General features: G+C 35.8%; 1 protein-coding gene across 1 annotated transcript in view; it reads right to left on the reverse strand.

The window, feature by feature from the left end:
- The window catches only part of ANO3 (anoctamin 3), a 144,608-nt gene that overhangs the window by 83,717 nt on the left and 42,403 nt on the right, over nt 1-18,488 (reverse strand). Inside the window, exons 2-3 of the mRNA XM_014889820.2 lie at nt 5,373-5,585; nt 4,414-4,485 (exon numbers count right to left, since the gene is read on the reverse strand). Coding sequence (XP_014745306.1) covers nt 4,414-4,485; nt 5,373-5,585 — 285 coding nt within the window. The remainder of the gene's footprint in view (nt 1-4,413; nt 4,486-5,372; nt 5,586-18,488) is intronic.

Here is an 18,488-nt window from a genome sequence, read left to right on the forward strand (position 1 = left end):
GTTTTTTTTACTGTGTTTCCTTGGATTTTATTAATTTTCCGCCTTACAGAGCTAAAAAAAAGTTGATGTGATTCAAACTGTCTGGGTCTAATCACTAAAATGCTACTCTATCAAAATGTCCAGTGATCAATGTTCATATGTTGAAATATGACAGCTGAGCAGATGTGCTGTATTCAGCTTTTAGTTAATCTATACTGCAGTTAACAATTCAGTAAGGCAAAAAACCTTTAGCCTTTGTAAAAGGGCTGTAAATGTAAAACTATGCTAAAATTGGAAAAAAGTGTAATAATTGTTTACAAACGATTTTTCCATTTCTCCTCTAAAACATTGAAGACAATTTCATTTCTGGAAATCCTTTACACAAAAATGCAGAAGTATTTAGTTTAGAAATAAATAGCTATGTCCACATTTTGAATCCTTCTTTTTGGGTCTTCTTACCTGCTTGGCTATCTTTCTTACTATCATACTTTTCTGAAGGTCCAAGAGTGCATTTCAATTTTATGACAGGAGATAAAAAGCACTTGTCCTGATTTCTCTGTAACATGCAATCCAGTGATATATTTTACATATACACAGTAGCGTATGGAAGCAAATGTTTTTCAAATGAAATATGGCATAGTTATGGAAAGGAAAATTAATATAAATATTCCAAAATAGTTTCTGCTTCACGAACTTTGATATGACAACTCTTTACTCAATTCTTTGAGCCTTTACACATTTAAGGGTAGGCTTTGCAAAGCTTTAGTAAGAAACACTGTACTGATCAAGTAAATAATCCCCTTTTGTCCTAATTTAAATTCTAGAAAAAATAAGTAACTTGGAGAAGAGTATCCCCAGATACCTAGATAAATTACATTGATAGATTTAGGTCTTATTTTATTTTGCTGTACACCTGAAATACTATATTATACAGATAATATAGAAAGGTTTCCATCTACCTGTGTATGTATATTTAGATATGAAAAACTATCAAAACAGACAAACACAGACTTTTCTTAATATACAATTTCTTATCAACTTTCAGACAGTGGTAACCATTACACAGGGTATTTTTCAAAGGGGAGCCAGTCATATATTATTGCTTTTTAGAGAAGTTAAGGTGGTGTGTAGAACCAGTTGAGGCAGATTAAATGCATAAAGCACATCAATATTTTGAACTGCAATACTAAGTCCAAAGATTAATCCTTATGATGTTCCAATGGGCACTGAATAGATTACCTAGCTTCTTCATCCACACTGCCAGCTCTCCAGGCATGAACCAGCTCTAACATGAGAGCTGGACAACTCTGGGTATAAGAAAAACTGTTCTAAGGCAGCTTTTCAGCCATCTCACTACACAATCAGAGCAGATGTGACAGCCCTTATTTATGCAGGCATTGACCATAAATTTGCGAAAAAATTATTCTAGGAGGCATAATGGCAACATCACATTTCTTTTGAAGCAGAAACTGAACCTGGTTTTCTTGAATCAGATCTTCTGTGATCTTTCAGTCCCTCTTTTTATGTAAACATTGTATGAATTGCACAGGTTTTACATATATGTACATCTATATTCATATATATACATATATATTCATATATATGTGTCCATTTCAACTTATCATTACATCACAAAATTGACTTACCAACACTTTTATAATTGAGCTCTGAAGAAAAGTTTTTATCATGCAGTTATTAGGATTCTTTGTTGGATTGTTAGTTTTGGTTCAGCTCTTCATTTGTCACTTCACTGTACTACACCATGGCACGTGAATATGGAATTTTTTTATATATAAGCTTTGTAGTAATTGGATTCAGAATACATTCAGAATACAAGGTATCTGTCACAGCAAAATTGCTAATTATCTAGGAAGGATTTAATATCCTGCTAAGAAAGATGAGTTATTATGCACAAATCCTCATAATCTAAGTTAGGGGAAAAAAACAGAATTGAAAAAAGAATAAATTAGTTAGCAATGTTTAACTTGCTACTGAGTGTCACTCTTGTTCTTATTTCAACACAGTAATCTCCACCTTCTGTGTTTCCCACCAGAAGTGGGAGTAAAGTGAGGAAGAGGGGCATTCCACTATGTCCAAAACCTCCAAGTTCACATTATGTGTTACAGAAGCTCAATGCCTATCGCTCTGATTGAATTTACCAGTTCCTCAAACTAAAAACACCACTTAACATCTAAAACTGACAGACGAAAAATAACACAAATACATAATGTCCTTGATCCCATTTATCTGTGTAATTAACGAAGGTGTAATATATTATCTTTTTACTTTATAAATCCATCAACATCATTACCTAAACTTGTCCAACAGATTTACGGCCTCATCTATAGTCAACTGAAATAAAAGAGAAGCTTTCCACTGAAGTCCTTTATTTTATGCCTGTTAATCTCCTTCACACAAGATAATTTTGTTTACAAACAATTCAGAAAGAGGAGAAAGCCATCTGGCCTATGTTTCTACAACACTGCCTAATTAAAAATTCACCACATTCACTTAATTTGGCTTTCTTTCATGTTCTCAGGAGAGCAGTTTGAAAATGTCACTAAGATGATGATTCCCATTAATCTGCCTACTTTTCAAACTCCATGAAACTGCCAGAGTACCTACAAAAGTGTTGTTTTAACCTATCTGGTGATCAAAGGTGAAGCTGCAATATTCCTTTTTCAGATTTGTTTTTTACTTCCCCTCCCCACCTATATCCAAATTCAGGATAAAATTGAAAAATTTAGACTTAGAGACAAATTCTTACCCACAAAAACTAAATACTAAATACTAAAGCACCAACAAACTGTATTTTGAAGGTATGCAGGCCATTTTGTTGCATGCACCTTTTAACTGTCCCTCATTTCTCTTCATGAATCTAACAGGAAATGCTGATATAAAAATAAGGCAATTCTTACAACTGACCTCTGGGATTTATTTTTAAATACTGTTTTCTTTCTTGCTTGTAACTGAATAACCTAATCAGTCACATTTCTGTAAATACAGAATAACTTCACAGATTTCATTTATCTAATTTGGGATTAACTCAACAAGGGCAAATTCATATCAAGTTAGTAAAGGGCAACTATTTAAACATTTTTTCTTTTTCTTCCAGAGCATAGCTGTAGTCAGAAGAGAAGAAACATCCACATCAAAATTTAATACAATTTTGAACTGAAAAGAATCAATCTATCTTTTCCTCAATTGCTGAGCCCTCAATATATCTTTTCAGGTTAAAACTAAGTAATGTGAATGAAAAATAGCATCATTTACTATTATAAATAATTACTGCTGACATACATAAATACACAACAATATCAGCATGTGTATATGTAAGCAATTCAGTGAAAAGTAGAGCAGGATATTAAAAAAAAAAAAAAAGAAGGAAATTATAACAGTAAAATCTTCTAATATCCATGCTTGCCAACCAATTACACTAGGAAAGTGCAGCAGCTTTAACTGGAAACTTACTAAGACATGATTTTCTTATATAATCTTCATTCCAAATTTTTGTCTATGCCATGATTTTGGAAAATATGGTTTTGAAGAAGTATCAATTTCACTATTTCCAATAGTTACCTATTCAAACCTTGAGAAGACTCCTATCTATCATATATTTTAGGCATCAAGAAAAGTCAATGCTAAATCATGTGAGAGGTGAGCAGACCTAGCTTTCTGAAAGCAGTTATCTTTCATTCAGCATGAAGATATGATTCCTAGTTTGATGCTTCATCAACTGTGAGCAAAAATGTCTTTCATAATAGTTGTGCAAGGTGAAACAATATCTTTGTGTCTGTATGGCTAAAATAGATGGCAACTACTTCACCCTGGAATTTGTACATTATTACCCATGTGTGTATTTACAGATTCAAGTTGCAGTTACAAGGATGGGATTATTGTAAGAATAACTTCTTTCCTACTTACTCTGATATAATTACAACATCAAAATGATAGTAAAGCAGTACAAATATGGCTATTTTCTGCATTACTTCTTTTATTTGTTTCCCAAATTGTAACACTTTTTATATGTAAATATCTAAAGCAAATATATAAAATATCTACAAACAAAAACAACAGTAGAACTGCAGCCATAATAATAGTGAATGACATGACTATACAGGAAAAATAAGCGAATAACAACAACTTCAAAGGAATTTTAAGTACATTGGTCAAAATGATGGTTTTATGAGGCATTATGGGAAAAGGATACACTGAATGTATGACACCTCTCTGTCTTTAGTCCCTACTTTTAGGCTAAAAGCTGAGACAGTGTCAGGAAATTTATGACAGCACACATTTCTTTAGTCACACTTAGTCTCCTCTTTCAAAAAGAATGGAAGTTCAGGATAAGTATGGCCTTTCCACCCTTAAATACTGTGAGTGTAATCAAAGAATCCTTAATTTTTCATTCTTTCAGTTCAGACACCAACTTACCTAAAAATGGATCACTGTATTCTGTATTAGACAGCTGAAGCAAGTTGTTTTCCAAAGTCTCCATCGCTTTAGCTGGAATAAATGCAATATCTGTATCAGCATTCACATGTATTTTGTAAGTAAAAAAAATCTTCATTGTAAAAAACACTTTTTAAAGCTGTCAGTAACTCAAATAAAATCTTTGGACTGAAATTCTGAAGAACACTTCCCATCAACAGAAAAAAGAGCAAGATCATTTTAATGAAGACTTTCAGTCTATTCCTGAGCGAAGTTTAGCCCAATAAAATAACTCACTAAACAATAATTAGTCCCAGTGTCTACCAACATTAAGGAAAGATTTAACAAAATCTGCTACCAGATGAGTTAATTTATTCTGCAAAGGTTCACACACATCTGGCAACAGAGGATGGCAATAGTTGGCACAGTGACTGGGATTCCCACTAGACTACCTTCTCTGATAAAGCATGTGTATCTGTTGAATTAGAAATAGTAAAATAAAAGTAGTTCCTTATTCCACACAAGCTAAAATTTGGAGGGATTTTCTCCATTCATTCTATTCCTTTCCATGCCACTCTTCCCTGATTCTACTGTTCATGAACGAATGCCTCTCCTCCAACATGTTCATATATAAAGACTTTTTTTGCCAAAATCCTAATATTTATTCTTTCTTTCTTTGTTGTCTAGGACAGACTACAGAAGCCTTCATACTTTTCTTGCATAAATGAGCAAGACTTTCTTGTTTTATTACCAGTGAGAAGAAAATAATACCATCATTGAGAAGAAAAATAAAAATCAGTTTAAAACTCACTTCAAACATTATAAAGATTCACTCAAGAACCTGTTATTATGGTATTTGTAGGTGTTTTGTGCAAAAGCATTTCTTCAATAAACCAGAGATATCTAAATAACGCAGAGCTTATCAGTGCTGGAACCAACTACTGAAAGAGAAAAGCTCCTACCTCGTTCTGACATTACATCCACTGCAGCTGCTGATGACCCTGCACTTAAAGGTTGGGGCTGGAGCTGTGGCTGCACATGATTTGGCTGCAGAAATGAAGAATGCTTGCTCAGGCTCTGAGGGTGTGTTTGGCTCTGGGCGAGGCATGGCATAGATCTTCTAGAAGGTTTTAATGGGTGTTCTTTCACTGTCTCACTCTTGCTTGTATTCATACCTGAAATAGCCAAAAGAAAAATAACAAAATAAGCTCTAGCATACTAGACCATGACAAAGACAGATGCCTAATTATGAATCCACTTCATAAGCAACTCCTCAACTAAACAAAAATGCTATGCTAGAAGGCTTGAAGGTATTAAAAAAAAACCTAACAAACTAAAATACTAATAGCATAATATAATAAAATGCTAATAGTATTCCATTCTGTAAAATAATTACGTTTTCCTTTCAAAGCTACAAAAATTTTCCCTTTACCATTATGGAAGTAAATTAATGCTCTTAATCCTTTTACCTATTGAGTAACTTCGTAAAAAAACATTGTAGAACAACAAATGTGGCAAAAAAAAAACCCCAAACATTCTAGGGTCAGTTAGAACAAAGCAGCCGTGACAATGATTTGTCTCTTAGAGTTGTTTCTGAGAGACATAGAAATTAAGTAGCTTTCCTAAGTTTACATGGAAGAAAAACTCATTATTATACACCTCCTGATTCAATACAGAGCACTGACACACACAGTCCTTGTAAAAATTAATTCAACACTGAGAAAAATCGAAGTCCACTAGTGTAGTTAGTCTCTTTCACTACAGTATTTCTCTGCATGACAGAACAAACTTACTTTACAGCATGTTTGTATAAATCTTAGTTTCTTAGTGATATATTTTACCTCTCTTGTCTGTGCTAGAAATAATGAAGTAATTATTTCTAATATTTAAGTAAACATTTCTCCTTCTTGGAGAGCCACGAACTTCCAAGGAACTTTCCTCTTTAAAATCTGTGCCACTCGAAGAGGTCAAACCCAGCAAGTCTCTTTCTTATGCAAACTCAAATGTAAACTTAAAGTTGCCTGTCTGCCCACCCAAGAGGCACTGTGGCAGTCAGACCAGCAGCAGCCGAGTTGGGACTGACACCCATTCCCAGTGAGCTGGTGACTGCCTGCACATCCCACACCCACACAGTCAGAACATGGTTTCCCTACCAGCTCAACACCAGGGTTCCCACAGCAGAGAAACAGAGGTCTGGCTCCTCAAAGTAATTTAACTGTGTTGCAACAAATAACAGATCGAGCTGGGCGCCTCCAACAAGGAGAAAATGAAGGTTTTATACCATCACTGTCTAAGCACTCCAAAGTCTGAGGCCAGGACTCTCGGCTCCTGCCTTGTCTCTGAGTGTCCCCTGAGTGTCACCTGCCCGGAGGCACAGGTCCCCGGGCCCCTTGTTATGCAAAGGGTCGGCAGCTCATGGCCTCTCATCTCTGGCTCCGGACAGCCAGAGCCCAAACTGCAGCTGGCCTGCACTAAATGTGTTCCTCAATATCAGAGTCTGCAAAGAAGGTCCTTTGATTAGCAAGATACACCCCATATTTAACTATAATAGCTAAGGTTTAAAAGGGCCTTTCCTTTAAAAATTTCCATCGAGCTCACAGAACATGCTTTGTTCTGTGTGTTTCTCTTATCAAGAAATGCAGAATCTCATTAGACTGAGGACAATTCTTTCTGGTTCTGCAGCACAGCATAACTGCTCTTGGTCAGACAAATTAAGTATTTAGTACCAGGTGAAGGTAGACAGGTAAGCTTCTGTTGCCTCGGAAGGTGCCATCGGTCTTTAAATAAGTATGTGCAGAAAGAACTCTTCTTAATAAAAGGGATGCAGTGTGCCAGCAGAGAACACAGTGGGCATTTGGTTGGCGCCCTTGGCAATGCCTTGCTCAGAGCAGAGCAATGCTGCATATTTCTGCTGGGCTACTTTGAAGGTTTCTAGGAAGTCTCCATTAGAGTTGTTCCTAAATGGACACGTTTATTAGACAAAAATCTACAGTAGTTAGACACGGCAATGGGTAATATAGAATAATATATAAAAACATATACTTCATAATTTTTCTGGTGTAACAATGTATCTGAACAGTCTAGGCCATAATCTGTATCAAGTGCACCAGCCAAACTATATTTAGCTGTTTTTCTATATTTTTTTAGTTTAGACCATTGTTTACAACAGGTGCACTGGATGAGCCATTTTTAGGTGTTTTTCTGCAGTCTATCAAACTTTCTGGAACTCTTCAAGGCTTCTGAAACATCAACTGTGCTAAACTCGGAGAGAAGAAGCTGAAAAACAGAATACCAAGATTAGAAGAGCCAAGACAAAGGTGGGCAGTGCTGCTCTGGACTGCAGCCGATCATCTTACCTGCAAGTCTCGTGCAGGGCACATGGACAAGATAGAGGCACCAATCAAAAAATGCCTGACTGCGTGAACAGTAGTCTTAGAATGAGTAAGTAGGGTTAAAAGTAAACAATAAAGGGGCTTCTGCATAATCACATTGATTTACTGTCCAGAAGTCCTTTGTTCCCACATTCTGGATGGATTTAATGATCGATTTCTTAAGCAGGGATAGGCTGCCAGTAACTATGGACCCCACTGCATAATTATGACTGTTGTCGAAGAGAAATGTTTCTTTCATCTATATTGGAGTCAGTATGTGTAGCAAGATAAATCACTATTACCAAAGAAATTTATGATAACGCTAATAACATATATTGGCATTTAATTTTAATCCAAATTTATGTGATACATATAAAAAAATAGAACATAATGCTTTCATGCTTTCAATTAAAAAAAAAAATTATTCCCTTTTGCTCTCTCTTATTCTATATTCCTCTGTGTCATTTCAAACAGATTCCTTAATACCATGCTGCTTCTGCTTTGAGAAAGTGAGTCACAGCAAAGTAATCTCAGAGCAGATCTGCTGTTATGCTAGTGGTATGAGCTAATTTAACATTTGGAAAAGTTAATTCATATTCTGCTACTGTGTCAGAGTCCAATTCTGTGATATGCTAGTTCTGGTGGCACTTGCTCTTGCATGCAAATGCTTACCCAGCATGAATAGTATGTGGCTGACATCATCAATTGGGTCACTAAATTGATTTACTGAATTACTTTCATTCCTCCCTCTTTTCCCCATAGAGTAATTTTCTAGACTATATCTTTCAAACTAGTACTTTGTTAGAGTCCTTGCTTGTTCAGGGATCTTTTAATCTGCAATACTAGGCATGTGTACACTTAGCAGAAAAAATCCCAATAGACTTATTTTTCTATTACAACTCCTTGTATTCGTTCTTTCCCTACATAATACTCCTCTGGAAGCTAGCATGAGCATGGAAATTTGTTATAACATAAGTGTAGAAATTTCTCATGCTGGTGAAAAAGATGATTATGGTTTAATTCGATCCAGTCTTTTTTTAATTTAGAACTTCTGCCTCGGAAAGTCTTCTTTCCAAGGGGGTGGTGGGGAATCCTGTTATAGAGGCAAATCTCTGCATGGCTCAAAGTCAGACAAGAGAGCTGTACTACATCTCATAGCTTTCTGATAGGCCAGGTGGGAAAGATAGAGTTAGAATATGATAACCTTTATGGTTTTTAAATTATTAAGCACAACTTAATGCATGGTCAGTATTATGCCAGTCTAGAAACACTCTATATGAAGTAACCTCTCAGAGGCCTTCAGGTTTTGGCCATTAAAAACATAAAGGAAAAGTTTTGCTACGTCTCATTCTGTGAAATACAGACTCAGATGATCATTTTAGTACTGTTAAGAAAATAATTTTTCTTTCATTTGCTCCCAAATTTTAGATGAGGAAAGTTTGGCAGCTAGTCCATATAAATTGTTAACGCAGTGCTGGAAGCAAGTCTGGATCAGTGAAAACCTTATAAAGAACAGCCCATTAACTATTTCCCATTTAATCTAGCAGAAGTCTTAGCATAAAAAAGGAGTAGCTTCCATATAAGTCAAATTGATAACATCAGCTTTAGAGATATGCTATATAATCATATCCACAACCAATATTGACAACATGCAAGTTTTACAAACTACTCATTGTGACACCCCACCCCTAAAGGGAAGGGAATACAAAAGTGCACAGATGCTCATGGGTGAAAAGGAACAACAAAAGTCAGAGGTCTGCAAAGAACTTACAAAGTTCTATTAGTGAATTATACACTTGGCATAGAAATCGTTATGTTAGTCTCTTATCTCCTAGTTTAAACACATAGTGGTGGATTTTGAGTAAGAAGCAGGGTGAAAGAAAAGACAGAGAGTAAGAGAGAGAGTTTAAAGAGAGGGAAAAAGAAAGAAAGGAAGAAAGAATAAAAGATCACCAATCCTGGTTCCAGTGCTGATTCAACTGATGTGGTGTCCAGGGTCCTGGGAGCACTGCACAGGGTCTCATTTCATAGGTAAGTTTTCCCCCCCGTGCCCTGGAGCTAAATTTCTTACTTTCTATGCAAATTAGTTATAAAGTGCAGTTTGTTCTTCTAGACTTTTCTGGAAAGGGTGTGGAGGGCTTCAAGGGTCTTTGGTGATCTTAATCTTCCCCTACTGTGTCAACCTTGCATCAACAGACCATAGCCACTTCTCAACCTCATTCTTGTGCCATACTTTGTTGTGCTTATCTCAAGGACAAGGACATTTAGCCCAGAGATAGCCTACCTCTGTATGGCCCCCTTCAGCAGCTACATCCTGTTCTTATCAACAATCCTTGATTGGCTCCATGTTCACCTAACTATTGGTATTTAAGCCATACACATTTGCCCCCTTTCCTCTGGGTTTCTACATTCATGTGTTCACAAATCTTACCAAAAAATTACCTTCCTAATTGTAAAAAACGTGCATAAAGCCTTTGCCTTTACACATTGTGCATCACTAATTAAAATTAAATGTCATCATAAAACACATTAACCAGGCTGCAAACCTGATAAATATCAAAAGTTTCTGTCAATGGCGTCATTACTATTAGAAATTTTAATTACATAAATTATGAAGAAAAATTTGCAGCATTTTTCATTACATTTAGATGTGAAAGCATTTTCACAGTGTCAAGTGTGAAACCTCAGTTTTGAAGGGCATGTAGTTTTTAATACTCAGTGGATGTAACTGGTACTTACTGTTAAAGAATAAGCTTACTCTGATTGGCAGCTGCATTCTACAAACAAAACTTTAATGTAGGATAATTAGTCTATTAAATTCTGAAAAACCATAAGCAAGAGATACTTGGTAAGGAATAATAACTTATTTCAGTAACAGCAATAGTTTTCTTATCTATTTTTAAGACTACCCCAAATATAAAAGTTATTCAGTTTCATATATTAGACCTACATTTGGCTAAGTCATCCATACTTTCCATTTTTTATATAAAAGGTAGAATCAAAGTGGATAACCTCTATCTTCCTTTTATATTCTCACAGAGAAAAAAAGCATCAAGTATTGTTATTATACTAGCACTCTTAAAAAGTCCTGTCATGGCTGGAAAAAAATAATCAATCCTTTTCTAGAGAAGAAATAGAAAGCATGAGACACATACTGAACATAGCTAAAAACAGCCTACATGGATGAACCCTTTTTCTCTTCAACACTATCAACACGTGACATTAGCATGTCATGAAAGAATTGGAATCCAAAATTTTAAATGTATTTTTGAGTTCATTTTAATTGCCTTGTACATTATGTTGGAAAAGACATCAAAGATGATCAAATGCATAGATAGATCATCAGGTTCAGTATTACTCCTTTTGAAAGTTTTACATGCAGCCATTTGAATGAGTGTAACTTCAAGGCTGCTCAGTAGTTACAAACTATAGTAAGTCATCATGATGATATTTTTCAATGTCATCCCCCCACACAAATACCATTGATAGCATTGAGCCTCACCTTTATTAATCAATCATGCCTTTGAAAATTGCTTCTATTAAAGAGCGTAATTTTACTTCAACCTTTTGCAGATTTAAATATAGTGAAAAGACGAGCATATACAATTATAAATTTGAGAAGCAACCTTCAACCCAGAAGCAGAACTGAAAAAAGACAAAGGAACTGATGGAATTACCCTAAAGTTCTCAGTGGAAACACACGTATACATGACAGGACCTTTGAAAATTTATTATTAGTTCAATTAATGATTTAAAACACTGCAACCTGGTATAACAGTTTCAGAGATGGCAAATTTTTCCCCATAGATCACGTAAACAGGATCAACATTTTGTGCAAGCTTCAGTTTCTAATCTATTTGACAATACCTTATCAATTAGATTAAAAGAAAGCTATTACTTTGATAATCCATAGATTTTTATATGAGATTACCTTTTTTAAATTTATTTTTCTGCTATTTAGAAAGAACTTTAGTATAGCACTAAAAGGAAGGCTTAATGGAATTCTATCAATATTTCAGATTTTTTCTTTGACTTGACAAGAGAGCAGCATTCAACTTCACAATAGCACTGTTACAGCCACAAAGACAAAAGCTTAGAGGTCCATTAGCTGTTTTGGCTACAGGCCTTTCATGGACAATATTTACAATATTTACAAAATTTTTACTTAAAAACAGTTGCCCCTTGCAAAAATAAAAAATACCCAAGACGCTGTTTCCCAGGAAAAGACTCCAACTTCTGTTCTGAAAAGCTTATTGTTGGCCAGCCCTTCACTTGGTGAGATATTCAGTACTCTTGACCGCTGGACGTTACTTCCAGGTCACTACTGAAAATACCAGCTATAGTTAAAAGTGATTCCTAGAGAACTCTACTGGAAAAGGAAACTCAGGAATAACTGTTTTCCTGGTTTTAAGTTTCTGAGTTTTATATTTATGTTTGGCTTCACATTTGATATTCCTAATAATTTGGAACTCTATTTTATACTCTCTAGAGACATCATCTTGACCTAGGCACTTCAATTGCACTGGGGAAAAAACCAATACTGCAACAAAATCTGAGGATTTAAAGAATGCAGAAGACATTTTTCCTATTTAAGTTATGTTTGCAAAAAGAATTCTCTTGCAACTTGCATTGCAAACTTTTTGCAACAGTCATGGTCTTGTTTTTATCATACCTATAACAAATGAGAAGTAAATAACAAACAAACAAGTAAACCCCCAAGCACAGACCTACTACAGCACCTTCATGGAGAATGAGAAATTACATTACTTCCTTTAATTACCTCTAATTCAGGCCAGTGAAGCAGAGACCTAACTCCTTGTGGAAGCAGCAGGAAATTCAACTGCCCAAATTAAAGAATTACTTGAAAGCTGCCCAAAACTCTACTTCTAAATGTATCATGAGGTTGGCCTAGCTCCCATGTGGTCATTATCAGGATAATTCAGACTGAAATAAAGTTTATTAATTTTAAAACCTTTACTCAGATAGAAATTATATCATTAACTGACAGGATTAGAGAAGCAAAATTTAAAAATCATAGACATGTTCTCATTGACACAGACGAGGTAGACATGTTTAATCTTTCCTTGCCTCTGTCTTCAACACCAACAATGTGCTAAGTTGCCCCCAGTGCCCTGAGCTGGAGGACCATGGCTGTGAGAATGACAAACTCCCAGCTGACCCTGACCTTGCACAGGATCTGCTGTTCCAGCTGGATCCCTACACATGCCTGGGGCCTAATGGGATCCATCTGAGAATTGTCAAGACCAGCTGATGCCACTGTGAGGCCTCTCTCAATGATTTCTGGGCTATCATGGCAATCCAGAGAGATCCCAGTTGACTAGAATGTTGCCTCAGCTTTCAAAGGCAAGTAGGATGACCCTGGAAATTACAGACGTGTCAGTCTCACTTCAATCACTGGTGAAATTATGGAGAAGATTATTCTGGGAGGTATTGAGAAATACCTAAAGGACAACACAGACATCAGTCACAGTCAGCATGGCTTGTCATGAGGGGAACCTCCTGCTTGCCACACTTAATTTTGTTTTATGACAAAGTAACCCATCTAGTTGATCAAGGGAAGCCTGTTATTGTAATCTTTTCTGACTTTAGTAAAGCTTTGGACACTGCCTCTCACAATATCCTTACACAGTGTCCTTACATCTTCGCACAGTATCATTGCAGTCTACAATTTCCTTGCCAGGGAAGAGGAGGGGCAGAGACTGATCTTTCTGATGCCCAGTGACAGGACCCAAGAGAAGAGCATGAAGCTGTGTGAGGGAAGGTTTAGGTTGGATATTAGGTTCTTCATCCAGAGATAGTCAGGCACTGGAATAAGCTCCCCAGGAAAGTGGTCACAGCCTGCCAGCACCCTCAGGACATGGGGTGATTTTTGGGGAAGGGTCTGGAGTTGGATTTTGATGGTCTTTATGAGGCCCTTCCAACTGAGAACATCCTTTGATTTTATGTATATACAAGTTGCAGAAAAGTTACTGTAAATTAAAGGAGAGCAGCATTTTATGCAGACAGATAAGTGATAGGTCAAATTGTAACAGTTTTAAACTAAAAGATGAGAAATTTAGATTGGACGTTAGGAATAAATTCTTTGCTCTGCAGGTAATGAGACACTGAAAGAGACTGCCTCGAGGAGTTGTAGATACCCCATCCCTTGCAGCATTCAAGACTGGATGGGTTTGAGCAATCTGGTCTAGAGGAAGGTGCCTCCACCCACAGCAGAGAGGCTGGAATGATACTATCTTTAAAATACCTTTCAACCCAAACAATTCTATGATTCTATGACATTCAAGGTCCATTATATGGAAACACAATTAAAAATCTATTTTGGGGTTTGGGGGGGAAATAAAGGCATTTAGCTCATGAAATCTTTAAGGAGTCCTATTAGATCTTATGCACACAAAATCTGGAGAAAATTAAGGCTTCTGTTACACTGGGGCCATGTGTTTGCCCCAGTAGCTCTTAGTGTTTCAGGTGCACACCATGACATGGATTGCCATGAGAACTGTTAGTATTCACATCCAACAATAACCACATTACCAAGTTTCCAGTCAATATGATTCAGCTAAATTTTGAAAATAGCAGTTTTCACACCCTCACCTTTTACTACTTCATCCAATTCTCTTAATTTTCTAATAAGGGCCCTAATCCTTTTCTTTCCTTATTGCTGTTTGAGAACTACTTTAAGACTTCATTCTCTCATCATCTCCACAAGGAAATTACTTCTAATGAAACAGATTTTAGTTTAGGGATTTTAGAAAGCATCAAAATGGAAAGGAAAAATGGTTGGGTTTTTTTGTCTGCAAAAACTGTAATGAAGCTAAATACAGAATGTTACTTTTAGTACCACATAGTAAGGTAGGACTCACACTAAATTTAAGATGTTAAAGAATACTGTTCATTTTGTACAAAACATGAGACTATCTCACGATCACACTAACAAACAAAATAATACCTTTTCCTGACAATATCCATGTAAGTGAGGTGTACTTTAAGCATTTTTAAGTGTTTGATTTGCAGAAAACAATCAATACTTTGGATCTCTATTCACAAAGTGGGAGAAATACCATTGTAAATAAAGGAAAAGTTCAAAGAGGCAGAGTGGTGCTTTGTGCCAAGGGGGTCTACTTACCATAAAAAACATAATGAAGGAAAGTAAATAGCTTTGAATATTGATTTCATTCTAAAGATTTTGCAATACCTTTTATAAAGTTTATCTCCATTAATATCTTATCTTTCATAAAGTCTAATTTTAACCAAATAAAATTGGTGCCCACCTAATCACTAATACTTCCATGCAAATAAAGTAAAATATTTTTGTCCTTAACAGAACATGGGAATTAGAAGGCTTCAGAAGGCTGCTGACTAGTCTGGAAGACCTAAAAAGCTGCTGTAAACATATCTGCCAGAAAGCATTAGAAAACCAACAAAACATTCTATTTTCTCCCCTGAACCCCACAACATATTAAATTTCCGGAAGGCTATATATCCTCATTGAAGCAGTCTATTCTCCATTCTCAGAAATCTTCATAAAATTTTTCTTTCTCACAACAGCATCAGGAGACTGACACTGGTATAATTGAGTTGATTTAGCAACATAATGAGGTTCTAGGAAGGGAAGAAAGTATAATATTGCCTTTTAATAGACCAAGATAGGGCTTAAACGCACCAAATATAAAATGAATAGACATCAAGCGTTTTGATCTAGGTTATAATACTCATTTGTTAGCCAAAGAAAAGAGGAAATAAATGGAGTGGACAGCCCAAGAAGACATAAAACTCAGGATAGTGGGAGTTTCTTTGATTGGTATATTGAAATGGCTTCATTCTCTTTTCATCTTAGGAGATTAAAGGTCAGATAGCAAACAGCTCCCCTATGGAAAGATCAGTTGTGAAATGTCTTTATTCACATTCTGTATTCTGTCATGGTTCACCATATGAGAAGTCAACAAGTTAGAAGTGGGTGACCTAATTCTAACTGATGCAACAATGAAGGTAATCAGGTAAGACAAAAGGCAAAGTATATTACCAAGCTGTGTTATTTAGTGCACTTAAATAGTAAGTCAATAGGAATATGAAGACAACGTTCTGGTTTTGTTCAGCTTTCTGCATATATCTTTTCAGAACAATATAGAAAACCTTTGTAAGGTCTGCATTTGGTAAATAGTATAATGCATTGAACAGAGCAAATCAGAGCTTAAAACACAATATTCCTCAGACTTGAGTGCAAATCTATCTGGAATTCTGTAAGAGAACTGGATGACAAAACAATCAACTTGCAGATTACTTCAATTTGTATTTAAATTCCAGAAATTGATCCAAAATTAGGAATGGCTGGTTAACTAGGTACACATGATGTGCATTGCGCTGCTTGAGGTCCTGCCCTGAGCAGTGCTTAGGCATTTATCTACGTACAAAAAAGAAGTCCCTTATTCTGGTCACTGTATTTTCAGTCATAACCAATACTGCTCTATATATTTCCAGTCATATCTGAAAAAATACCCCTAACCCTCCTCCCTCTCCTCCAACCCTGTCCCCATATTTCATTTACAGAGACAGACCTAGTTATTATTTATAAAAAATGCCAAGCTCTTGGTCCTATTACTCAATTCCAGTAAGGCTGATTATATTCAGCTGAAAACCTAATGCTGGCAAAACTTCAGTGGAGAATTGCAGGTAGGCAGAAGGTACTCAGGAAAATGACTCAGCTAAGGCTTACAGTATTTCTATGGGAAAAGTGCTGCAGTAAAACTGATTAATAAACTGAATTCATGCTAGAAGATACTTTTGGGGGGATAATACTCTGCTATGAATATTACCTGAGCATCGGAGTGTACTGAAGAATAAGTATCCTCAAAAAAAACTCCCTATATTTTTTTAGTACAATTAGTACATACTTTATAGATGGAACTGTGTAATTAAAGAGATGGTGAAAAAAATAAGACTATTATAACTTTGAAAACAAATAATTAAAAAATAATAATAAGGTTTAATATTTTTGGTGATAAATAAAAAAACCCTCTGTGTATATTTTCACATTTATCAAAAATATTAAGATGAAGAGAGATCCCATCGTTTTGCATGAATGAACAACATACCAAAAGTTTAAAGCATTTTACATTGCTTAAGATAGGTTTTTGTGCATTGTGCAGAATGGACAGTCCTTTTGCAGAAAGTAGAGTACTGTAACAGTGCTTTCAAAGCTGAGCAGGGCAGTGCTGCTTGTGGCCAGGCAGGTTATGTTGTATGTATAACATAGAGGGCTAACACTGTAGTGTAAAATAAAATATTTTCTTTTTTTAATGCAAGTTTAAACAAAACAGTTTCAATGCTTGAAAATACTTAAACACATACAAACTTTTACTGAAAGAAACATTAAATATGGTGTAAGATAGTACTTTATTACAATAGCTGTCATTAATGTGAAAAAAAGCATTCTCAATCTTTGTGAATGTAGGTCTCTCACTGAAGAGAGATAAAAAACAATGCAAAATAAACACACAACCCAAAGAGTAAAATCAAAGTAAATAAACTGAGATGCAATAGTCAGAAGAAAGCATCTAATAGCATTACAATACCGTTTAGAATAAAGCTTTTTTTTTTTTAAGCTATAAGACAAACAGTAGTGAGCAAGAAATATGGAGAGGTGTAGCTGCCTTTCGTCCTTCTCCAAAGAAGCCATTCCATTCCAAGTGGAACTCCTTATAAAGAAAAAAAATAAGTCAGGGGGGAAAAAAAATCCAAAATCACAAGAAAGAATAAACCCACAGTCTAACAGAGTATCAATTCCACAGTTCATAGTTTTGACAGAATCTGTACTGTAAAGTTGTCAATCAGTCCCTTTTTCCTGCCAAATCTTTGAACCATCATCCTTTTAATTTTTTTCGTCATCCTTTTTTTGTAAACTCTAATTCCAGAAATAATATTAAACTTAAACTATAGCTATTATCTTAGCTATAAACTACTTATTACCATCTCAACTTCCCTTTTCACAAATTCTTTTCTCCTGCCAGCAAATGGGAAAAGGTGAAATTTATTATTATAAGAAAAAAATCAGGGAAGTTTTAACTTTTGCACGGGGTAATGAAAGATCGCACACACACGGTATCTTCTACATTATGTATTGCAGTATAGGTTTTCATCAAGAAAATTGTATAAATAACTACAATGTAACAGGAATACATTTTTTAAAAGTGCATACACGTTAATTGCTTCTGATGTGATGCCTATATTCAGGAAATAGAGAGGAACCAAGCGGGGCAGGACCAAGCAGAGTCAAAGCAGAGCTGGGTGAAGCTGGGCCGAGCTCAGCTGAATACTGCCAACCACAGTCAGGTCCAGCAGAGCAGAACAGTCTGGGAGTGAGCAGCACAGTGCAACATGCTACCTTTGTTCAGCATTTGTCCATCATTGTAATTCATCGTCTTGGGCTCAGGGAAGTGACATGCTGCTTTGCAAAGAGTATTCACCCTCTTGCCTTTGTTTTGGGGAGGCCGCCTGGCCCTAGCTGCAGAAACATCTGCCATCATGTCTCTGTCTTGGCCAACACGAAACTGAATTGACATGGTGAGCAACTTCTGTCTGTAAATCAACCTCGCTTTTGTATACTTTAGTTATTAATATTGTGGCTGTTACCGTTTGTTTCTTCTCCCAATGTTGCTTGTTTTCAGTAAAGTGCAATCTCAACCCACAGTC

The sequence above is a fragment of the Sturnus vulgaris genome, chromosome 18 (assembly GCF_052056855.1).
Source record: "Sturnus vulgaris isolate bStuVul1 chromosome 18, bStuVul1.hap1, whole genome shotgun sequence".
Classification (NCBI taxonomy): domain Eukaryota; kingdom Metazoa; phylum Chordata; class Aves; order Passeriformes; family Sturnidae; genus Sturnus; species Sturnus vulgaris.